The sequence below is a fragment of the Psammomys obesus genome, unplaced genomic scaffold (genome assembly GCF_907164565.1).
Source record: "Psammomys obesus unplaced genomic scaffold, mPsaObe1.curated_primary_1811, whole genome shotgun sequence".
Taxonomy (NCBI): Eukaryota; Metazoa; Chordata; class Mammalia; order Rodentia; family Muridae; genus Psammomys; species Psammomys obesus.
In genome coordinates, this window is record NW_026595981.1 from 1944256 (window position 1) to 1963836 (window position 19581).

General features: G+C 50.1%; 3 protein-coding genes across 4 annotated transcripts; 2 read left to right on the forward strand and 1 right to left on the reverse strand.

Annotated features, from left to right (window-relative positions):
* Positions 1-1496: 1496 nt before the first annotated feature.
* Positions 1497-8624, forward strand: Tlcd3a (TLC domain containing 3A). 2 transcript variants are annotated; one of them, XM_055620165.1, is made up of 5 exons: positions 1497-1699; positions 1977-2060; positions 4529-4730; positions 6416-6511; positions 7172-8624. In XM_055620165.1, the coding sequence occupies exons 1-5, from the start codon at positions 1578-1580 to the stop codon at positions 7439-7441; spliced, it is 774 nt and encodes a 257-aa protein (XP_055476140.1). In that variant the 5' UTR covers positions 1497-1577; the 3' UTR covers positions 7442-8624. The 2 variants fall into 2 exon arrangements, with proteins under 2 accessions (XP_055476140.1, XP_055476141.1); XM_055620166.1 differs by lacking the exon at positions 4529-4730 and having other exon boundaries at positions 7172-7244.
* Positions 8625-9622: 998 nt separating this feature from the next.
* On the reverse strand, positions 9623-16747 carry Gemin4 (gem nuclear organelle associated protein 4). Its single transcript, XM_055620167.1, has 2 exons — positions 16693-16747; positions 9623-12973 (listed from the first exon to the last, which is right to left on the reverse strand). Exons 1-2 carry the CDS (start codon positions 16700-16702, stop codon positions 9807-9809), a joined length of 3177 nt encoding a protein of 1058 aa, XP_055476142.1. The 5' UTR covers positions 16703-16747; the 3' UTR covers positions 9623-9806.
* A 131-nt stretch (positions 16748-16878) lies between these two features.
* On the forward strand, positions 16879-17848 carry LOC129686525 (diazepam-binding inhibitor-like 5). The gene is made up of 2 exons (XM_055620553.1): positions 16879-16964; positions 17416-17848. The coding sequence occupies exon 2, from the start codon at positions 17462-17464 to the stop codon at positions 17723-17725; it is 264 nt and encodes an 87-aa protein (XP_055476528.1). The 5' UTR covers positions 16879-16964; positions 17416-17461; the 3' UTR covers positions 17726-17848.
* Positions 17849-19581: the final 1733 nt, after the last annotated feature.

Consider the following 19581-nt stretch of genomic DNA (forward strand, 5'->3'; position numbering starts at 1 on the left):
CAGACACTGGTCACACTGTGTGGAGCCTGCCCTCACAGCAGACACTGTTGGCACATGTGTTCCACGTTGCCAGTCTCTCCTAGCAGAGGCAGGAGGGACAGAACCACACATTGGGGGCAGAGTTGGAGGTGACCAGAATGCATGGATAGGAGGTAGAAAGTGGGAATGTAGAAAAGTGTTTTCTGGAGAGAAGGGGAAGTTTATAGATAGATGTTCTTTGTTCACATGAGAGTCTTGTTTGTGGGACACCCTGGTAGCAAGCTGAAGAGTCTGTTCCATTTTACCATTTAATCTTAGCTGTGAACTGGGGAAGCACAGATGCAGCCTGCTCTAAATATATGAAAGCCCTGATTCTCTTTGAGCTTTGTTCTCTTAACGTCATCTAAATTCACATCAGCAACACGTAGGGAGATATGAAGAGTAGTCTTAACACCTCCCCCAAAGCACAGCCTAGCGACAGTAAAAAAAAAAAAAAAAAAAAAAAAAAAAAAAAAAAAAAAAAAAAAAAATGAAGAGGAAATACCTTTTAAAGTCAAGAAAAGCTCAGACTCAGTAATTATATACAAAGTGAAACAAACAAAAGTTATGTTCGCTCTATCTCTATACCATTAACTGAATGTTAACTTATTGGCATCTAGCAGAAACCATCTGCTATTTTATAGAGGTCCCAGAGTTGGAAGAGCCTTGAAGGGCTTGTATCCAACTTCCTCCTTGTTCCACAATTGAGGAAACCCGTGGCCCAGAGAGGCCGAGTCCAGCCGTCCCGTCAAAGCCCTCTAATGAGACTTCGGAGTGCATTTTTCATGCTGGTGATTAGAAGAGACCTGTGGTACCTTCCGGCTGTACTGGGCATTAGTGAATTGGAACACCCACCTCCCCACGCCAGCATCCCCACACATCCACACGTTTGTGAAGTGGGGAGCTACCGACCAAAGCGGCTTCTCTCCCAAGAGAAGCTAGCCGTTCTGAAACGACCGGACCGTCAGCCGTGCTGAGTCGAAATGGGATCGCCTGGCCCAAGAACTGTTAAATAACGACACAGCTGTCATCCACAACAGTTACCAAGACTCAGGTAGCATCTGGACCCAAAGCCAAGAGGTCCCTAAGTCCCACAGCAGGCATGGAGGCAGAGCAGGCTTTCAAGCCTTCTCGGGGACTACTGAGAAGCCTCCCGGTGATGGGCGGGAAGATTCCCTTAGGAAGCCACGATGCGCGGTGAAGGAGGGCAAATGGCCACAGCCTTCCCGGTCCCTCGGCCAGAGACTGGGGCTCCGCGGCGCGCACCGCGGACGGGCACACGTCCTGCAGGGAGGCCCCTGGCCGCGGCCGCGGGGACGGAGAGGGGAGTCTGCAGCCTCTCGGCTAGACCCCGCCCCAGCTCCTGCCCGCGCCTATCGCGGCCGGCGAGCTGGTCACGCGGGGGAGCGCCGCGGGCGGGCGGCCAGGGCCGGCGGGGCCCGAGCGGCGGCGGCCGGGCGGGGCGGGCGGAGGTTAGAAATAGACAGCGCGGGCCGCGCCAGGCAGCCGCCAGCCCCGAGCACGCCGCGCAGCGAGCGGCCGCACTCGCACCCGCACCCATGCTGCTGACGCTGGCCAGCGGCGCGCTCTTCTTCCCGGGGCTCTTCGCGCTCAGCACCTGGGCGCTGCGCCGCTCGCGGCCCGGATGGACGGAAGACGACCGCCTGACGGTCGGCACCAGGTACCGCGGCCCGGCGGGGCGCCGCCCTCCGCTCCGGGCCTGCGCGGGCCTGCGGGCGGAAAGGGGGCGCCGGGAAGCGCCCCTCGGTGCGGGCTGGGCCTGGGCGGGAAGGGCGTGTGCGTCTCCCCGCCTGCTGCCCCCGCTCTAGGCATCGCGGCGCCATGGCCCGGGAGGGCGTCTCCGCCCGGGAAAGGCAGGTTGGAGAGTCGGGCTTTGTGCTGTCCGCAGTCCTGGAGTAAGAAGCTCTCTTTGGTCTCCCTTCTCTGCCCCACCTCAGGCTGGTGTCCTCGGTGCAGGCAGTGCTGGCCACCGGGGCGGGGCTCACCATCATCATCTCCTGCCGCAACGTGGTCTCAGACAGGTAAAGTCCCATCATCCCAGGTGGGAAGTATGAATCCCCGGCTGAGGGATTCCCCCTCCCAAGTGTCCACATTTCAGTGGCTCACAGGCCCCAATTCCTTGTCATGCTGTGGTGTGTGTGACTGCCTGGTGGGAAACCCAGTGCACCCTTATTAGTGCCCTCCTCTTGCTGCCTGCAACACCCCAGCTGAGGAGAACCGAGGGGAGAGTGGAGAATGCTAGAGAGCAAGAGACTGAGCCCGGCTTAAAGCTGCGGCGTTAGAGGACAGTGCGGCCTGACGGTCCCTCTTTAGAAGTGGGAGTATAGCTTTTGGTTCTTTTAAAGGCTCTCACTGGGTTCTCCCTCTGGAACATTCTTCAGCAGAGTTAGTAGCATTGTGTGTGGCCAACCCCTTCTACTGACAGAAGTCCACCCTCCCTTTCCCTGCAGATGCTGCTCTGGCTTTTCTCCTTTGCTAAAGATAATGAAGAGGTTTCTTGTGCCTTCAGAAACCTGACATGTTTGTGCACAAAGTCAGGCCAGAAAGTGAACATCTGTGGCACTTCAGTGAGATAAATCATAAACAAAGAGCAGGATGGGCTCTGCTGGTTAGACGTGGGTAGTGGTGGTGCTTTTCTGTCTGTAGACCTGACTAGCATGGACTGTGGCAGGCCAACGTCTGTCTCTCAAGGCCGGAAGAGCACATGAATGCCTCCACACCAAGATGCTTTTATTACTTATCTTCCCACTGGGGCTCTCAGAACCTGGCTTTTTCTTTCAGAAAAGCTAAAGGGTGACAGACAGGTATCCAGAGAACGTTGGGTGGCCTTTCCTGATTTCCCACCCTGCCATGTCCTGTTTCCCTGCTGGAAGAGGAACCAGAGAGAATGAGACTGTCTCCTCGTGGCTTGGAATCTTACTTGGGTGTGATTATGCTGGCATCACTTCATGATTTTTCTCTTCCGTCTCTTCTTTTGGAGACAGGGTGTCATGTAGTTTGGACTGTCCTTGAACTCGCAGATATCCACCTGCCTCTACCTTCTCAGTGCTGGGATTAAAGGTGAACACCACCATACCCGTTCTTGATAGTTATTTTACCTGAAATGTCTCTAAGCATCAATGAATCCATTGATGGGCATTAGAATAGGTGTTGAATTTTTTGGGCCAGATACAAGAAGCTAGCTAATTGGTGTGCCTACAGGTCTATTATACGTGCCATCATTATTTATTTGCCTGTTTCATTCTTCTTTAATTGAGCCACGCTGTGATAAATGCGGAGTTACTCAGGAACAGGCTCTCATATGGTACTCTCTCTAGATTCCTGGTGTTGTAGTTCAGTGGACCGGCTCCTTGGGAAATCCCTTAGGACAAGGTGAAAAGTACAGACTTGATTCTAGACATGGCTTTAGTCTCTGGGAGCAGAGTGCCTCACAAGCCTGTAGGTGGCTGATGCTTAGGGCAGTTTGAGAAGGTATGGCAGTTTTGCTCTTTAAACATAACCGCTCAAAAATTTGCAAAGTCCAATCCTCCCCAGTATAGAACAGACTCCAGTTTGAATGTTTCTTTATATGAAGTATTTGTGGGATGTTGGTCAGTGCTGACATAGTCTTTCCTGTGGATCCCAGAACAGTAACGAACCATCATTTTGGCCCAGCAAATGTTTTGCTCCTACTGGACATATGTGCCCAAAATCAGGCCAGGAAATGGACCTCTTTTGTCCCAGCCTCTTTTGTTATTTAGTGCTGTGATGTGGTCCTTGAAGTCCAGGCCAATATCTAGACACTTTTAACATTCTAAAGTAAATGGTATGTGCGCCAAGCTGTGCTTGTGGGTTCAGACAACTTGCAGGAGTTCTCTGCTTCCACGTGGACCCTGGAGATGAACCTGAGAGCCCATTAGGCTTAGTGGACGCATCTTAACCCCCTGGGCCATCTAGCTGGTCCCAGTTAGGAATGAACGGAACCCAGGATTAACTATACATTTGGAAATAACACGGTCAGGACTGCTTCCTACAAACTGGCTACAATGGTGCCTGGAGAAGCAAGAGAAAATGTGTAGTTCCGGAAGCTCTCAGAAACTCCCAACTGTTGAGCAACTGAGGAGTTAAACTGGAAAGGTTGGACTTGTGATTTAGAACACCTTCCAAACCAGTTCCTTGGTGGAGCTGCTGAATCATTTGGAAATTGATTTCCATCAAAGTTAGTTTCTATCAAAATGCTCCAAGTCTACTGTAATAAGTAGCTCAACTAGGCAAGTAGTTACAGCAAACTAACTGTAGGATTCCTGCTTCTCCACCCTTCGCCCTTATGAATTTGCTTTGTGGTTTAGGGACACTTTCCTTGGCAAACCCCCCCCCCCCATTCATTGTGAAGTGTTCAGAGCAGTCACAACTGATTGAGAACAGAACTGAAGGGAGCCAGGGAAGAGATTGGCTTTCTGCTTCAACATTGACCTCGTGGTTAAGGGTCTGCCCCTCTGCTTTCTTCTAGGCACTGGCTTGCCAGAGAATATGTCTGGTTTTTGATTCCATACATGATCTATGACTGCTATGCCATGTACCTCTGCGAATGGTGCCGAACTAGAGCCCAGAAACTCAGACGTGCCACCATTTTCCGCAACTTCCTGATTGAAAACCGCCTCATGGTCACACACCATGCGGTCATTCTGTTTGTCCTTGTCCCTATTTCCCAGGTATGGCCTCTTGGGAAAGCAGCCTCAGTTGGCCACTCTGCCATTGAACTGGGGCTACCTCTTAGGAGCTGGAGAGCACTCTTTCTTTTGTTCTACATGTGCCCTCCTTCTGCTAAGTGCTTCACTGAGTCTCCCAGGCAGCTAGCTGGGGAAAACCATGCCACCCGAAATGTCTGTGACTTCTAGCCAACACTGCTAATTTTTAAAATGGCTGTTTTCCTTTTATGTGTATGGATGTTTGGCCTGCATGTATGTCTGTGTGCTACTAGCTTGTCTGGAGCTGCAGAGGCCAGAAATATTGGATCGCTTGAGACTGGAGTTACTGATGGTTTGAGCCGCCATATGGGTGCCGGGAATTGAATTTAGGTCCTCTGGAGGAGACATCAGTGATCCTAACTGCTGGCTTTGTTCCAGTCCTGTTTTTTGTTTATTTTTTAGTATCAGGAATTAACTAGCACCTCACCTATGCTGGGAAAGCAGTGCGCCACGCATCTGTATCCCCAGGGCCTTTTGCTTTTTGAAATAGTCTCACCAAGTTGCTCAGGTTGGCCTTGAACTTGTAGTCCTCCTGCCTCAGCTTCCCAGTTACTCCAGCAATAATTCTCAGTTGGAATTAATAGACCTGTATCACTAGTGAGCTTCAACATTATTTTTCTTTTCTTTTTTTGTTTTTTGAGACAGGGTTTCTCTGTGTAGCCCTGGCTGTCCTGAAACTCACTCTGTAGACCAGGCTGGCTTCAGACTCAGAAAATCCACCTTGCCTCTGCCTCCTGAATGCTGGGATTAAAGCCGTGTGCCACCACTACCCAGATTATCTTGAGATTATTATTTTTTTATGTGGATGTGTAAGTATCTGTGGAAGTCAGAAGTGGCATCAGATCTCTTGGAGCTAGAGATCCAGGCAGTTCTGAACTGCCTGACGTGGGTGCTGGGAATCAGACTCTGGTTCCCTGGAAGAGTAGAAAGTGCTCTAAACCACTGAGCCACCTCTCCAGCACTATTTCTTTTCTAAGACAGGCTCTCACTGTGTAGACCAGGCTGTTCTCAAATATATAGCAAGCTTCCTGTGTCTGAGTGTACTGCCAGCATTCTATTTTCTTTTTATGTTGTGTGTATGCATATGTATGAGGACAAGTGTGGCGGTCAAGAGACAACTTGTAAGAGTCAGTTCTCTCCTTCCACCACAAGGGTCCTTGAGGTGGTGTAGGTGGGTCAAATCTAGGTCATCGGGCTTATGGGCCATTGCCTTTCGTGGCTGAGCCATCTCTTTTGTCCCAAGTTTTCTTATCCCAGTGTTATTGAGCAGGTGTTCCGTCAGCTAGGGTGCTATTTTAGGAAGAAAACAAGGAACCATTAGGTAAGGACTGTGCCTTGGAGCACACACTTCGTTAAGTTGAACAGGCCCAGTGCCTGCTTTGACACACAGAAGCAGGCTGCGGCGTTTCTCCCCGCTGTCACTAAGATCAGATGAACCCTGCTGTAGCCTCAGTGAGCCTATCTGCGTTCACCTTTGCATCCTCCCCAAGAAGTGATTGCCAGGGACGCAAAAGGGTATTCACTGGGTGTCCACTTGCTTGTTAGCACTTTTCTCCCTCAGGGTCGTTACCTTTTCTCTATAGCCCTAGATTTTCCTTCCGGTGGCTGCTTAACCTCCACAGCTCAGTTTCTTTTTCTTCTCTCTGCAGAAGCTCCGGGGAGAACTTGGAGACTTCTTTGTTGGCTGCATCTTCACAGCAGAACTGAGCACTCCCTTTGTGTCACTGGGCAGAGTTCTGATCCAGGTGTGTATGAGGGAAACAGCAGAGGTGCTGTAGGAGGGGACAGACCATACTCTGCCTTTGGAGAAGGGAGTCTGGAGAGATCGTAGTGCTGAGAGGAGACCCTTTTTACTTCATCATCCAAACCAGGTGGATGAGACTTTTGATCTGACCCGTTACACGCACACGCACACACGCACGCACACACACGTCAATTGTCGCAGTTTCCTGCCACAATTTAATCATTCTTACACACCTGTTAGAGAGGGTGGCTTAGGCTAAATTGAGCATCGGTCTTGGTAAAATTATGAGGTTAGATATGGTGGCTGAGGAAATAGCTCAGTGGGCAAGACAGCTTGCTACACAAGCACCCACTCAAGGCAGCAGCCATAATACTGGGCCAGAAGCAAGTGACAGCTAGGCATGGCTGGCTGAGTGTGAGGCCTAGCTGAAAGGGTGAGCTAGGGTTCACTGAGACCCTGTCTCTAGAGAGCGGGAGGAAGGCACCCAGCATCTTCTGGCCTCCGTAAGCACACACATGGGCTTATGTATCTGCTCGTGTGTGTACCCAGGTGCCAAGCAATTCAGCACCATAGGCCTTGACTTGTCCAAGGACCTGCGTGACTGTTGTAAGGCTGGCCTCCATGCCCTGATAACCTTGCATTCTCCTTCCTTTTCTTACAGCTAAAGCAGCAGCATACCCTTCTTTACAAGGTCAACGGAGTCCTCACGCTGACCACCTTCCTGTTCTGCCGGATCCTCCTTTTCCCCTTCATGTACTGGTCCTATGGCCAACACAAAGGACTAAGCCTGCTCCGAGTGCCATTTAATATCCCTTTACACTGCAACATGGCCAACGCCATCCTCATCTCCCCCCAGCTCTACTGGTTCTCACTGCTGTGCAAGAAGGCAGCCCGGCTCTTTGACACTGCCAAAGTCAGAAAGGATGGTTAACTACTCTCAGGTCAGACACACGAGCTGCCTCCTCTACTCAGTATTCCAAGGACCAAATCGTGCCTGGGGTAGTCTCTGCCTTCTGGATATTGATAAGCCTCTGGATTTGAGATTTTCTTTTTAAAAATCCCCGTTACCTTCCCCTCCTAACCTGCTCCTATTGCAAAAGCCCTTCTCCCACCTGGTGACAACTTGGATCCCGTCAAATAGTTTTAACACAAGCCCGAGGAGCCTTCCTCGGGCCTATGACAAGAGTTCTGGGAGGTGAGCACTGCTCTCCCCGTCTCCACCCACTCAGGGCAACACCCGTAGTACTGGGCCAGAAGCCAATGACAACTTGGTTCTTGACAGGGCCATTGTCCAACACTAGAAACGACACTGTGGTGTCCTAGACAGCCTAGTCCTCTCATCTGTACATCAACAATGAATTCCCGCCGACAATGGGCAAGACGCAGGGCTGAGAGCCTGAAGCACTTGAGGTCAGGAGGCCGGCAGAGGCCACTCCCTACCTTTGCCGGCTGACTTGGTATAGAGCAGTATCAAACTTGTGAGCTTGTTGCAAGCAGTCACCAACACTATTCTCTTTTCAGCATGGCCTCTCATACCCGGTTTTCTCTGTGTCCGCACATTGGAAGCTGGCCTAAAACTCCAGGAACAAAGTGAAGTGATGGCTTCTGCAGAGGTTTACTGGGTCATCTCGCCGCCACTCTCATACAGAGTGGATACAGATGTCTGCACTCCAACCCGAGGTCTCACGTAGGCCAGTGCCTCCAGCGCTTCCTGGTTAACAGACCCATTTCCGTGTTGAATGTGCATTTGGTCACGGAAGGCTAGGGAGCAGGCGCAGTCAGGCTGGCTGGAGCAAGCCTTGTGGACCAATGCCGTTAGCTGTGTGCAGTTGGATGCGGTGTGGCACTGACCGTCCCTCACCACAGGCTGGGTCTGAGGACCTGCTGCCACTTCAGGTAGCAGCGGAAACACTACAAGTGCCTTATAATCCACCGTGCGTGTACTTCTAAAGGACTGGATGGTTATGGCTCAGACTTTGAGTTTCAGTCTTTAATAGGTGCCATTTAAAAAACAAAAATGGTTTTGTGTTTTTTCTTTTGTTTACTGTCAGTGTATCCACAAGTGATTAAATTGCACTAAACTCTCTACATGTTAAGTGCACTGGTGCCGACTTCCTCAAACACGCTGTGTGGCCTCCAGGCAGGTCTTACTCATACCTTAGTCCAACATGTTGGTTCAAAGTCCCAAAGGCTAGAGGGACGATGCCGAGCTCAAGCTCAGTGTTCATGTGTAACTTGGGGTTTGTTCTTCCTCTGGTAAATCCCGGTTGGGAGGGTAGAAGCCTGCCTGTTGACCACGGAACAGCTTATACTAGGTGGGAGAAGAGCACCCGAGTAGTAGACTTCAAATGAGGGTGTGGACATGCAGGTGATGAGATCTTTTCTCTCCTCTCCCTAACCAATACTAAGAGTTGTGTAATACTAACCTAGAAACCTTATGCTTTCATTTTTATGCTTCCGCACACAGGACTGCCCATGCCACTCATTCATCAAAACCAAGACAACCCCACCCTCCGAGGGTATCAGCTGTCCCCAGCCCCTGCCTTACAACAGCCTCTCCTGGGTGTGCTGCGTCGATGGTCACTACCTGCTTAACAGTGTTTTGGTTCAGTCCTTTGTTGGCACACAAGTCACAACCAGTGCTGAGTGAGCCCCTCTTCACATGAGCCCTTTTTGAGATAACCTTGGAAAAAGGATGAAATACTAAAATGCTTGCTAGCAGCCAAGGCTGGCCTTGAATTAAGCCTTCTACTTAGCCACCCAAATGCTGAGATCATAGGGATGTGGTACTCCCAAACCTGGCTGAAAATAATGTAATTTTTCTTTTTTTCCTAAAAGGTAGCTCCACCTTTGGGCTTACTTGCCAAACCTAGGTGGAGAATTTCAGTTACAAACATGTTCCTCCCCAGCCGGGCTTGTTTTTTTTTTTTTTTTTTTTTTAACTTTCGGATCTTACTATGTAGTCCGGGCTGCTAGCCTCTGCCTGAGCCTCTTGAAGGCTGGTGTTTACAGCTGTGTACTCCCACACCTGCCCTACTGGCTTGACTTGATCTTAAGACTACCTAGACCTAACTTTGGAGCATATTTAAGCTGACTTCTGAGAAAGGCAAGATTAAACCCAAAAGCATTTTATTGTAGTAGTATATGATAGACATCTAAAACTATTTTCTTTATACTCTTGTAATGTATTCCTTTCATTGTGTGTGCATTCTCACAGAACTGTAAGGTTTGTTCTCAGCTCTAGGCCCTGCAGAAACACCATGTTGGAGGTACTGCTTTTTCTTGCCCTCCAAAGGTCAGAAGTTGCTGATCTTCTGTAGCAGGGTTTGGCGACGATCCTCTGAGCTAATGTTCTTGGCGATAGACTTTAGGAAGCGCTGCTCATCTACCTTTTGGAGCAAGGAGCTGACAGAAGGGTTAGTCTTGCTTAGGGTTTCATAGCAAGTAAGGATTTCCAAGGCCAGCACATAAAGGGGCTCACAGACCTCCTGAGGGAGCATGGCCATGATATGCAGAACATGACAGAACATCTGGGTATACACAAACAAGGTTTCCTGAGTCAGATCCCCTTCTTGTCCCTTGGCCCAGGGACCCACTGACTGTATCAACCTGACTGCATCCAGTACATTGGTCAGACTGCTACAGATGAGTTTGACCACATGGCTCCAACCGTCTATAGGAAGCCAGTTACAACAGCTCTGGCTGCAGAGAAACTGGAAAGATCTCAAAGAGAGAACTGAGAGCTGAAGTTCCTGGGCAAAAGGCTTTAAGTTGAGCAGGGGAACAAATTGAATATATTCTAGGCTGTAGGGGACATGAAGGAGCTGCTTCTCTAACAGCTTCCTGGTCAGCTGCTGAAGGTACTGCCATTCCTGGGGGCTGCACCAAGGCATGACCTGAACCAGGGCCACCAGAAAGCCCTTGCTAAACAACCTGACCTCCTCAGGGTTGCCCACATCCACCACCAGGAGGGAAAGCATTTGTTCAGAGACACTGCTGGAGATGGAGCAGCACTCCATCCAGGCAAGCAGCCCTGTGCCGGACCCATACCCTTCGTGGGCCCGTGAGGTCCACTGAGCCTCAGAGAGCTTACAGATCTCAAAAAGGGTGGCCGGCACTTCACATTTGAAGTGGCCTTCAAAGAAGCTCTTCAGTCTCAGGCCTACAGTCCAGTCTAGCTGGTCTAATTTGCGGTGGAGCCAGGACAGGGACTTGGCCCAGGTGTCTGGGGAGAAGGTCTCTGTGTTGGCTAGCACAATCTCACAGAGGAGCTCTAGGATGTGGGTCACAAGATCCTTGCTGTCCAGAGTGAGGCAGCGCTTCTCCCGGGGGAGCTGCCAGAACTTGCTGAAGCTGTCCAGGAGGCGGCACAAGCTGAAGAGCAGTGGGAATGGGGAGCAGGTTTGCAGCCAGTACTCTTCCAAGCCCGCATTGGCTTCAAGGGTCTGGACCAAGAGCTTCAGGCTCAGGCCCACCTCCTCCATGTCCAGCATCAAGAACGGCAAGACAAACTCCTTCAGTACCTCATCTGGCTCCAGAAGAGCAGCAACTGGAATCCCTTGTGGTTTCACAGGGTTCATCAGGCAGCTCACCAGCTCCAGAAACTGCTTCTCTTCTTTGGGTGTGGAGAACTTTGTCCAGACAGTTTCTTTGAGGCAGGACACCATGAAACTGGTGTGTGGATTTGGCCCTTGTTCTTCTGTGGACTTCAGGGCAGGGAAGGCAGTGAGTATCTGAGCCAGGAACCTGTGTGTGCCAAGATTGATCACAGCTGTGCTGCACATCTTTTTCACCACAACTTCTGGGTTCAGGATCACCAGGCGGGCCACGGAGGCCACTGCTTTAGCCAGGCCCTGTTCAGAGGTGCTCTGTGCGAGCTGGTTGAACGCTGTGTTGAGGTCTTCCTGAAAACCCTCCAAGTAAACAGACAGTGTGTCTGAGAGGCCCTTTGGCCCCCAGCACTGCAGGATGCCAGAAAGGACTTTATTTTTGTCTGGTAGGGAGAGCTCTGCGTAGCATTCCAGGGTCAAGCAGATCACCTGCTTGATCTGAGAATGGGGGATAACCCTGTTAGAATTGATGACTTCCATTATCGTTTCCAGCAGACTTAAGACCAAGTCTGGTTCTCTGAACAGAGACCTATTGTTGACCAGACAGGCGACCCACTCATCTGAAAAGGCCCACTTCTTCTCAGAGGCAAAAATGTAGCACATTTCCATGTGCCGGTCCATCTTCCGTTCAATGATGGCCATGGCAATGGCCGCAGTGATGTCCTCAAGGCCCTTGTCACTCAGCACTCTGCTGGTCTTCCTCAGGAAGTCCCTGACACACTCAGCCAGTTCAGAGACTACCTGCCTCTCCTCCTTGGACATGCTGGCAGTATCCAGGTAGAGCTTCAAGTTCTGGCTAAAGGAAGTCAGACTGTCACACAGCCGGTAGGTATCATAATTTGTCCCCTGACTGCTGTTGAGCATGCTCTGCAGTTCTGCACCCCACTCCTGCAGCAAGTTGTGCATCAGCTCAAACCCCATGAAAACAGTCTCGCTAGGGAGTTTGGCCAGTGAGGTGAGGCTCACGTCCCGCTCTGCCTCCTTGACCTTGTCTGCCAGGGCCTGTTTATGGTACGGGTTCTGGGTGTCTGAATTCCACACAGAGATCACTGTGGCTAGCTTGTCTAGGTACACGGTGGCAGACACCTCCTGGGGGTCATCCTCCATCAGTGCAAACACACTCAGCATGTCAGCCAAGTTAGCTAATGCGCAGCACTTCATCCCGAGGCACAGGATTCTCTTCTGGATCTGCTTCAGCCCACTAAGCAGCATGGCCAAAAGTGGCATGGTGGGACCTACATCTGGGTCAGACTTAAACCTCTTTGGAGGGTGGGAAAACTCATCTGAAGACGGCAAGTATTTATGAGCCATCGTCCTGAACTGGGAAAGCAAAGGGTCCTGCTCATCGCCCTTGTGCTTCATCATTTCCCACCAGACATCCAGGAAGAAGGCCACATCCTTGGAAGAAGTGTCAACAGTCATGTGCTCCAGAAAGCTCTGTAGTTCTGAGCGGCAGATGGTGGTGGGCAGGGCCATCAGGAGCTGAATGAAGAGCCCGGAAGCTTCCAGAGACTTGAGCAGCTCAAAAAGGACTGTGCGGTTGATGTTAGGGATCATGTTGCCCACGGAGAAGAACACATCTTCCTGCCACCGAGTGTCCGTGTCAGAAGGGCTGACAGGGCAGGGCTGAAGGACCTTGGCCCAGATGATGATCAGTGCTTTCTTCTTCCAGGCAAATGGCTGGGAATGTGCTGTGGCTGAGGAGATCTCCTTCAAGGCCTCCACAATGGGCCTCCCGACATGTTCCCAGTCAGACTTTGTCAACTGTACCAGTGCTTTGGGGTGGAACAGCTGCTCAGCCATCAAGAAGCCTCCATGTAGAATAGTCATTTCCTCACAGATATTCAAGGGTCCTACACAGAGAAGCCAAGAGTTAATGAAGTTTTCAGAATAGTAAATGGCTAAGAAAAAACAGCCATTAGATGGCTGTCATTTTCAAGGTTAGAGAAGACCATGATATCAATGGGAGAGGGAGAGGCCTGACTCCCAAAGAGCTGGGGTCACAAGGACGTGACTAAGGAATAAAAACCGGTTTCCAAGACCAGGATTCAGAGCAAGCTTTTAAGTTTCTTTTTAAAAGATTTTAATTATGTCCATGTTTACGTACTTGTGTGGGGTTCGTACGAGTGAATGCAGGATGCAGAGGCCGGAAGACGGAGCTGGAGTTACAGGGGGTCGCGCCAGCTGGTGTGGCTGCTAGAAACTAAACTCTGACCCTCTACAAGAATCATGTACTCTAGACCACGAGTTGTATCGCCAGACCCTTAAGACAGGCTTAAAGAAAGATGAGTTTGGTTTTGGTTACCTGAGTCTGAGGTAGAACATTTAGTCACATCTTTCAGCAATGGCAAGGAGTGAGTACAGGCAGTGCCAACCCAGAGAAGTTCATGAAAATCAAAACAGTGACTAAGCTCACTCAGCCAAGTGTGAAGAGCACAGCTGGACTGCTGAGGTTACAGTGGGTAGAGGAGTGAGGGAAATAACACCAAGCATGAAACAGAAGACATGACAAAGGCCAGTGACATGGCTCAGTGACTAAATACATCTGCCACCGTGCCTGACGACCTGAGTTTGAGCCCTAGAACTCATCTGGCACGAGAGAACCAACCTCTGCAAGCTGTCTTCTGCCCTCCACTTGTGCACCATGGCACCTACACCCACATAAGGAATGTAATAATAAAAAGCAACAACAACAAAAAACTAAACAAAACTCAGTTAATTGAAATCAGACTTTAGAGGACCTAATTGGCACTCTTTGGTTTTTGTTTACTGTTTTACTTTAGTTTTTTTCTTGTTGACACAGGGTCTCACTATGAACTGGCTGGCTTTGAACTCGCTGAGATCTGCCTGCCTCTGCGACTGAGTGCTGGGATTAAAGGTCTATGCCACCATACCCAGATAAACCTGTTTTTAGTCCAGAGCCTTGCATATACCAGGCATGCACTCTACCACTGAGCTGTATCCCAAGCCCTTTTTTATTTTTCATTTTTTGAATAGGGTTTCTCTGTGTAGCCTTGGCTGTCCTGTCCAGCTTTGTAGACCAAGCTGGCCTTGAACTCACAGAGATCTGCCTGTCTCTGCCTCCCAAGTGCTGGGATTACAGGGGTACACCACCATGCCCCGCTGCCTTCCTTCTTTCTAAACATTCCTGCTAGCAAGTTTCAATATTCTGTACGTTGCAGTGAAAATATTCACCCAGCAGTTTCTTCTCATCAAAAGGGACAAGCTAGTGACAGTTCTGGCTCTGTGGCAAGAAGCAGGGAGTGCTTCAATAAATGCTCCATCAGGAAAGCAGTTCACTCATTCACTGAGCTAACATGAATCAGACAAGACATTTAAATGAAGGCAAGATGAGGGTTTAATCAGATAATGGATTTAGATCCTAGCTCAGTCACTCAAAAATGATGTGACCTGCTGGGTGGTGTGGGCACACCTCTAATCCCGGTACAGCAGTGGATCTCTTAAGTTTGAGACCAACCTGCTCTACAGAGGGTGTTCCAGGACAGCCAGGGCTACACAGACGCTGTCTCAAAAATGTAAACAAAAACTATGTGACTTTACACACATTACTGAGCCTCCCCCTCTGCACACATGAGAATCACATGGACATACACTAATCATACCCTTATAACTACTCTGGTACTGTTACCTTATTGAAACATCTCCCAGGAGGGAAGAATGGAAGGGTTACATAGATATCTTAACAAGAATCAGACCATCAAAAGCCTGATGTAAATGTTGGTGGGACCAGTCTTGTCACTATTATCAACTCTGTTGTAGAAACAAAAGGGCACAGGTCTTTATCAACGCCTGTAATTTGGCCTAGAAACTAAGAGTGCAACAAGTGGTCATGGCCACTGATCCTGACTGCCTCAGCCCCTTCCCAGGACACATAGATACCTAGCTCTTCCTTTGGTCCCCCATGCTCCCAGGAATGCTCCCCATTCTCATAGGCCAGAGTCAGCAGCCAAAATACTGACTCCACTGGCTTGTTGTGGTGGCCTATTTCTTTAATCCCAGACTAGGCAAGGCTACATACATCATGTCACCCTGTCTCAAACTTCCCCAACCCCCAGAAAAAAATTACTGACTCTAGGCAACTAAACAATCTCCTGGCCACTACCCCCCCCCCCAAAAAAAAAAAAAAAAAAAAAAAAAAAAAAAAAAAAAAAAAAAAGAACAAAGATCAGCATTCCTACAAAACCAGGGCCTGAAGGCAATCCACCTTGGCTTCCACATGGCAGCCAGGCTCAAAGCTACACTACATTGGCAGGGTTCTTTCTGGGGTTGTTCTACCTGCCCCAAACACACTCCCTTATGACTGAACATTCAATTACATTTATCAGCTTAACTGAGCCGATGTCTGCCGCCAAAATGTGCCCTTCAGACTCTGTGTACATGCAGTTTGAAAAAGTCCCAGACTCAGTTAATAGCTAGGAGAAACTCAAAGGCTTATCAGTAGCTGGTGCTAGGAAGTGACTGCTTACTCTGGTAGGCACTGGGCTTGGTGGCACACTTTTTTTTTCCTGAGATAGGACCTTGTTATGTACCTGGAACCGACTTGAAACTGTACAGACCAGGTTGGCCTAGAAGTCAAGATCCTCCTGCATCTACCTCCAGAGTGGTTGGGCATGAGACACCACACCCAGCTTTACACCTATAAAACCATCTCATCCTCAAACTAACTTCTTGAGGGTTATCACTCCTGGCACCTGGAGGCCCAGACACAATTTTGCAGGGTGTCTCAAACAGTGGAGTCAAGCCGTGGCAGAACTCTTCGCAGCTGCGGGGCACGAAACTACCATTCACACTAAGGAACTGGCTAGATACAAAGACATTTATTTCTCCACAGCGTATTATTTGCAAATCTTGGAGTACCTCCCAGGACAGCCTACCTGTCTTACCCTCTAAAGAGCACACCTAGCAGGGCGGGGAGGCTTGGCAGATGGCCACAGATTTGTATCAACGCCGCTCTCCTTCCAGAGCTCGCCTAGGAGCAGACTCCAAACCAAGCAGCACTCGGGATTCAAAACGTGCCATCTCGGCTGCTGCAACCCCTGCTCGCAAGCAAGGGCTGAGGAGCACCGCTGTGCGCAAGTCACTGTAAGGCGCCTTGCTATGCACGTGGTCGCAAAGAAAACGCCAAGCCTCTGGGAGGAAGACAGTACCAGCATCTCTGCTTTATGCACCAGGAGACCTGCTAGGAAACTTGTTCATTAACTCGGCAGTCATTCAAAGAGGAAGAACGGTCCGGACGTCCGTCCCTCCCAGCCCGGCATTTCCGAAACACGTGCCCTGTGTACGTTCAGGGATTCAAGGCTACATTTCGCTCGCGGTTTTGCAGCGGGAAGAGACCGCAAGGCCCGGAGGAGGGATCGAGGAGACCACCGCGAGGCGGAGCTGCAGGCTGGAGGCCGGCCTCGCAGCCGCAGGCCCCCCAACCTCCTCAAGACCCCAGCCTCCCGAGCCGGCTCGGGAGAGCGCCGCTGGAGCAGCGCGTGGCCTCGGCCCGCCCTGGAGGTGCTTTTGCGGGGCGCGGCCAAAGGGCCGGAGTAGGGAAGCGCGAACCCACCTAGGTCCATGGCGGCGACGCTGGCGGCGGGTTAGGCCGCCCCTCCCACTCCGAGGCCGCGAACGCAGCGCCCGCGCCACGGCACAAAGGGCGGCGCTACAGGCGCGTCACAGGCCCCGCCCACAGCCCGCCTCCGCTTCCGTGCGCTACTCCGCGGACCCGCTACTGCCCAGTGCGCACGCGTCCTCCTCTCCATCAAGCTCGCGGCGTCAAGGCCGCCCAGACCCACAGCGCCCTCTCTCGGCCTAAACTTCCCAGCCGTCTACTCACAGGTACAGTGGGCAGGCTCCATGGCTTCTTGAGGCCAGTAGGACCACTCCCTTAGTCCAGACCCCTTATTCATCCCGGGCAGCGCCCGCCCACGATTGACCCATGAGGAATGGCCTTTCCCGGGCTACCTGCTGACTGCTAGCGGATCCATGAGATTCACTTCTCTTCGTCCAGCCTCAGAGACACCCCAAATACCCTTATATGCTTTTCATGCTGCACTGTCTTCTATGGGCAACAGCAGCGTCACCTTTCAGGGCTCATAGGTGCCTTTATGACTCTGAAGGCCAGTCACATTGGAAAAAAGCACTGTGGGACAGGACCAACAGAATGGATTCCTGGTCTGCAGCCTGTACCCTGTTCAAACACTCACAAACGCCCTGTGTTCTTCCCACATATTATCTCTTTGCCCTCTCCTTCCAAGGCCTGCTCCGCTTATTTCCAACTCTCTTCTAGTACCAGGTATCACTTAGAACAGAGAGGCACAGCCTCGGGTGCACCAATGAGCCAAATGGAGTTTGAAATGGCCTGCGCTTCGCTCAAGCAGCTGAAGGGTCCTCTGAGCGATCAGGAGAAACTGCTAGTGTACAGCTTCTACAAGCAGGCCACTCAGGGAGACTGTAACATCCCTGTCCCTCCAGCCACAGATGTGAAAGCAAAGGCCAAATGGGAGGCGTGGAATGTGAACAAAGGGATGTCCAAGATGGATGCCATGAGGATCTACATTGCCAAGGTGGAAGAGCTGAAGAAAAATGAGCCCTGCTAAGGACATTTTGGCAGACACAAGGAAGTAGCATGGCCCCACTGGTAGGGAATGGTTCATTCCTGCTCCTGACAGCTGAAATGCATTGAAAGGGTAGCAAGGTTAGCGGAGACATCAATAAATCACTTGGAACAGCATGAAGGTGGAGTCTGTTGCAAAAGAGAAACTTTGTGAGGGTTCTGAAGAGGTGTTCAAATGTGTACAAGCATTTCTGTGCTGGGTGAAACTCCATTAATCTGGCTTTGTGTGGTCTGACTGGCATCATTAGCCTTCCTAATCTCACAGCCTATGTGGATATTTGGCAGAAAGCAGGGATGGGTGAATCATGCTATGAAAATGACCAAGGTTGGAAGTGGAGGCAGGGCCTTGGATCTGTATCATCAAGGGCTGTAAACTCACAAGAAACCAACAGCCCTCGCCTAGGGCACAGGCCAGTGAAGTTAGTGTTGGGATGGAACTTTGAGTGACACGGTGAAGTAACTGATGCATCCCAACACAGCAGCTGAGGGGCAATGAGCAGGATGGTTCAGAATCTCAGCATCTGAAAGTCCTCTAAGGCTTAGCAACCTACATGTCCTTGGGAGTACAGTTCTTACCCTAGGTGCCTGCTTGGGGCCCTGAGATGGGCAATATGTAGACAGGCACATGTGGCTCATGCAAGTACCAGGGTACCCTGCCGGTCATTTCTGAGGCATGAGTGTGCCACCACTGCGACTAGAAGCTGGCATATGGGGTGCTAAGTAGACTGCTCAAAGAACTGCAGTAGCATGGCATTTTCCAGTATTTTATCTCAAAATCTGTCTTCCATCTGAGGTGCAGCCACCTGCCTAGCATGTGTGAGCCTCTGGGTTTGATCCCTAACAAATCTGTCCACATAACGAAGTTTCTATGGGTAATTTCTTTCTTTCTTTTTGGTTACTGTGGTTCCTGGGAGAGGGTCTGGCTGGTCTGGAATTCACTGTGTACACCAGGCTGCCCTCAACTCACAGAGAGCCATCAGATTCTTCCTCCTGAGTGCTGGAATTACAAGCATGAGCCATCATGATAACTTTAAAGCATTTTTATTATTAGAATGTATTATTACTGTTTGGGAACTATGTGTGGAGGGGTGAGTGTACCAAGTGTGCATACAGAGGTTGGTTCCCACCTTTGACCTTTATATGGGTTCACATGATCAAGCTCAGGTTGCTAGGCTTTCGTGGCAAGTACCTTTTTCCTACAGAACTATCTTGTTGGCCCTATGGTCTTTTTTTTTTTTTTTTTTTTTTTTAAAGAAAGTTTCACTATGTAGCTCTGACTGCCCTCAAACTCATAGAGATATACTACCTCTGTCACCTGAACTGGGACTAAAGGTGTGTATGTGCCACCATAAATTTATATTTAAAAGACGTTATAAAATAAAGTACATCAAGCCAGGTGGTGGTGGTGCATGCCTGTAATCCCAGCACTCCAGGAAACAGAGGCAAGTGGATCTCTGTGAGTTCGAGGCCAGCCTGGTCTACAACACAAGTCCAGGACAGCCAAGGCTACACAGAAAAACCCTGTCTCAAAAAATGGAAAATAAATAAAACAAAATAAATATATATATATATCTGAGATGCATACTGATGCATACTAAAGACTATTACAGCTACAAGCTGGGTAAAGTCCACAGTAGAACAGAATGCTTCCCTCTGGTTCCCCTTGTACTATGGAATATCATACATGATTGGCACATGATCTCCCACTGAGCTACTGTCCTAGCTATCTTTTTCATTGTAATTTTGAAGCAGGGTTCCACTAAGTTGCCCAGAATAGCCTTGAACTCACTTTGTAGCCTTGAACTTATAACCCTCATGCCAGCCTCTTCGGTAGCTTGG

Bases quoted from the DNA above. Each gene is read 5' to 3' on its own strand.
- Tlcd3a (XM_055620165.1), top strand. From the start codon at position 1,578: ATGCTGCTGACGCTGGCCAGCGGCGCGCTCTTCTTCCCGGGGCTCTTC. The intron at 4,731-6,415 runs GTATGGCCTCTT...TTCTCTCTGCAG, and splicing joins TCCTTGTCCCTATTTCCCAG to AAGCTCCGGGGAGAACTTGG. The intron at 6,512-7,171 runs GTGTGTATGAGG...CTTTTCTTACAG, and splicing joins TGGGCAGAGTTCTGATCCAG to CTAAAGCAGCAGCATACCCT.
- LOC129686525 (XM_055620553.1), top strand. From the start codon at position 17,462: ATGAGCCAAATGGAGTTTGAAATGGCCTGCGCTTCGCTCAAGCAGCTG.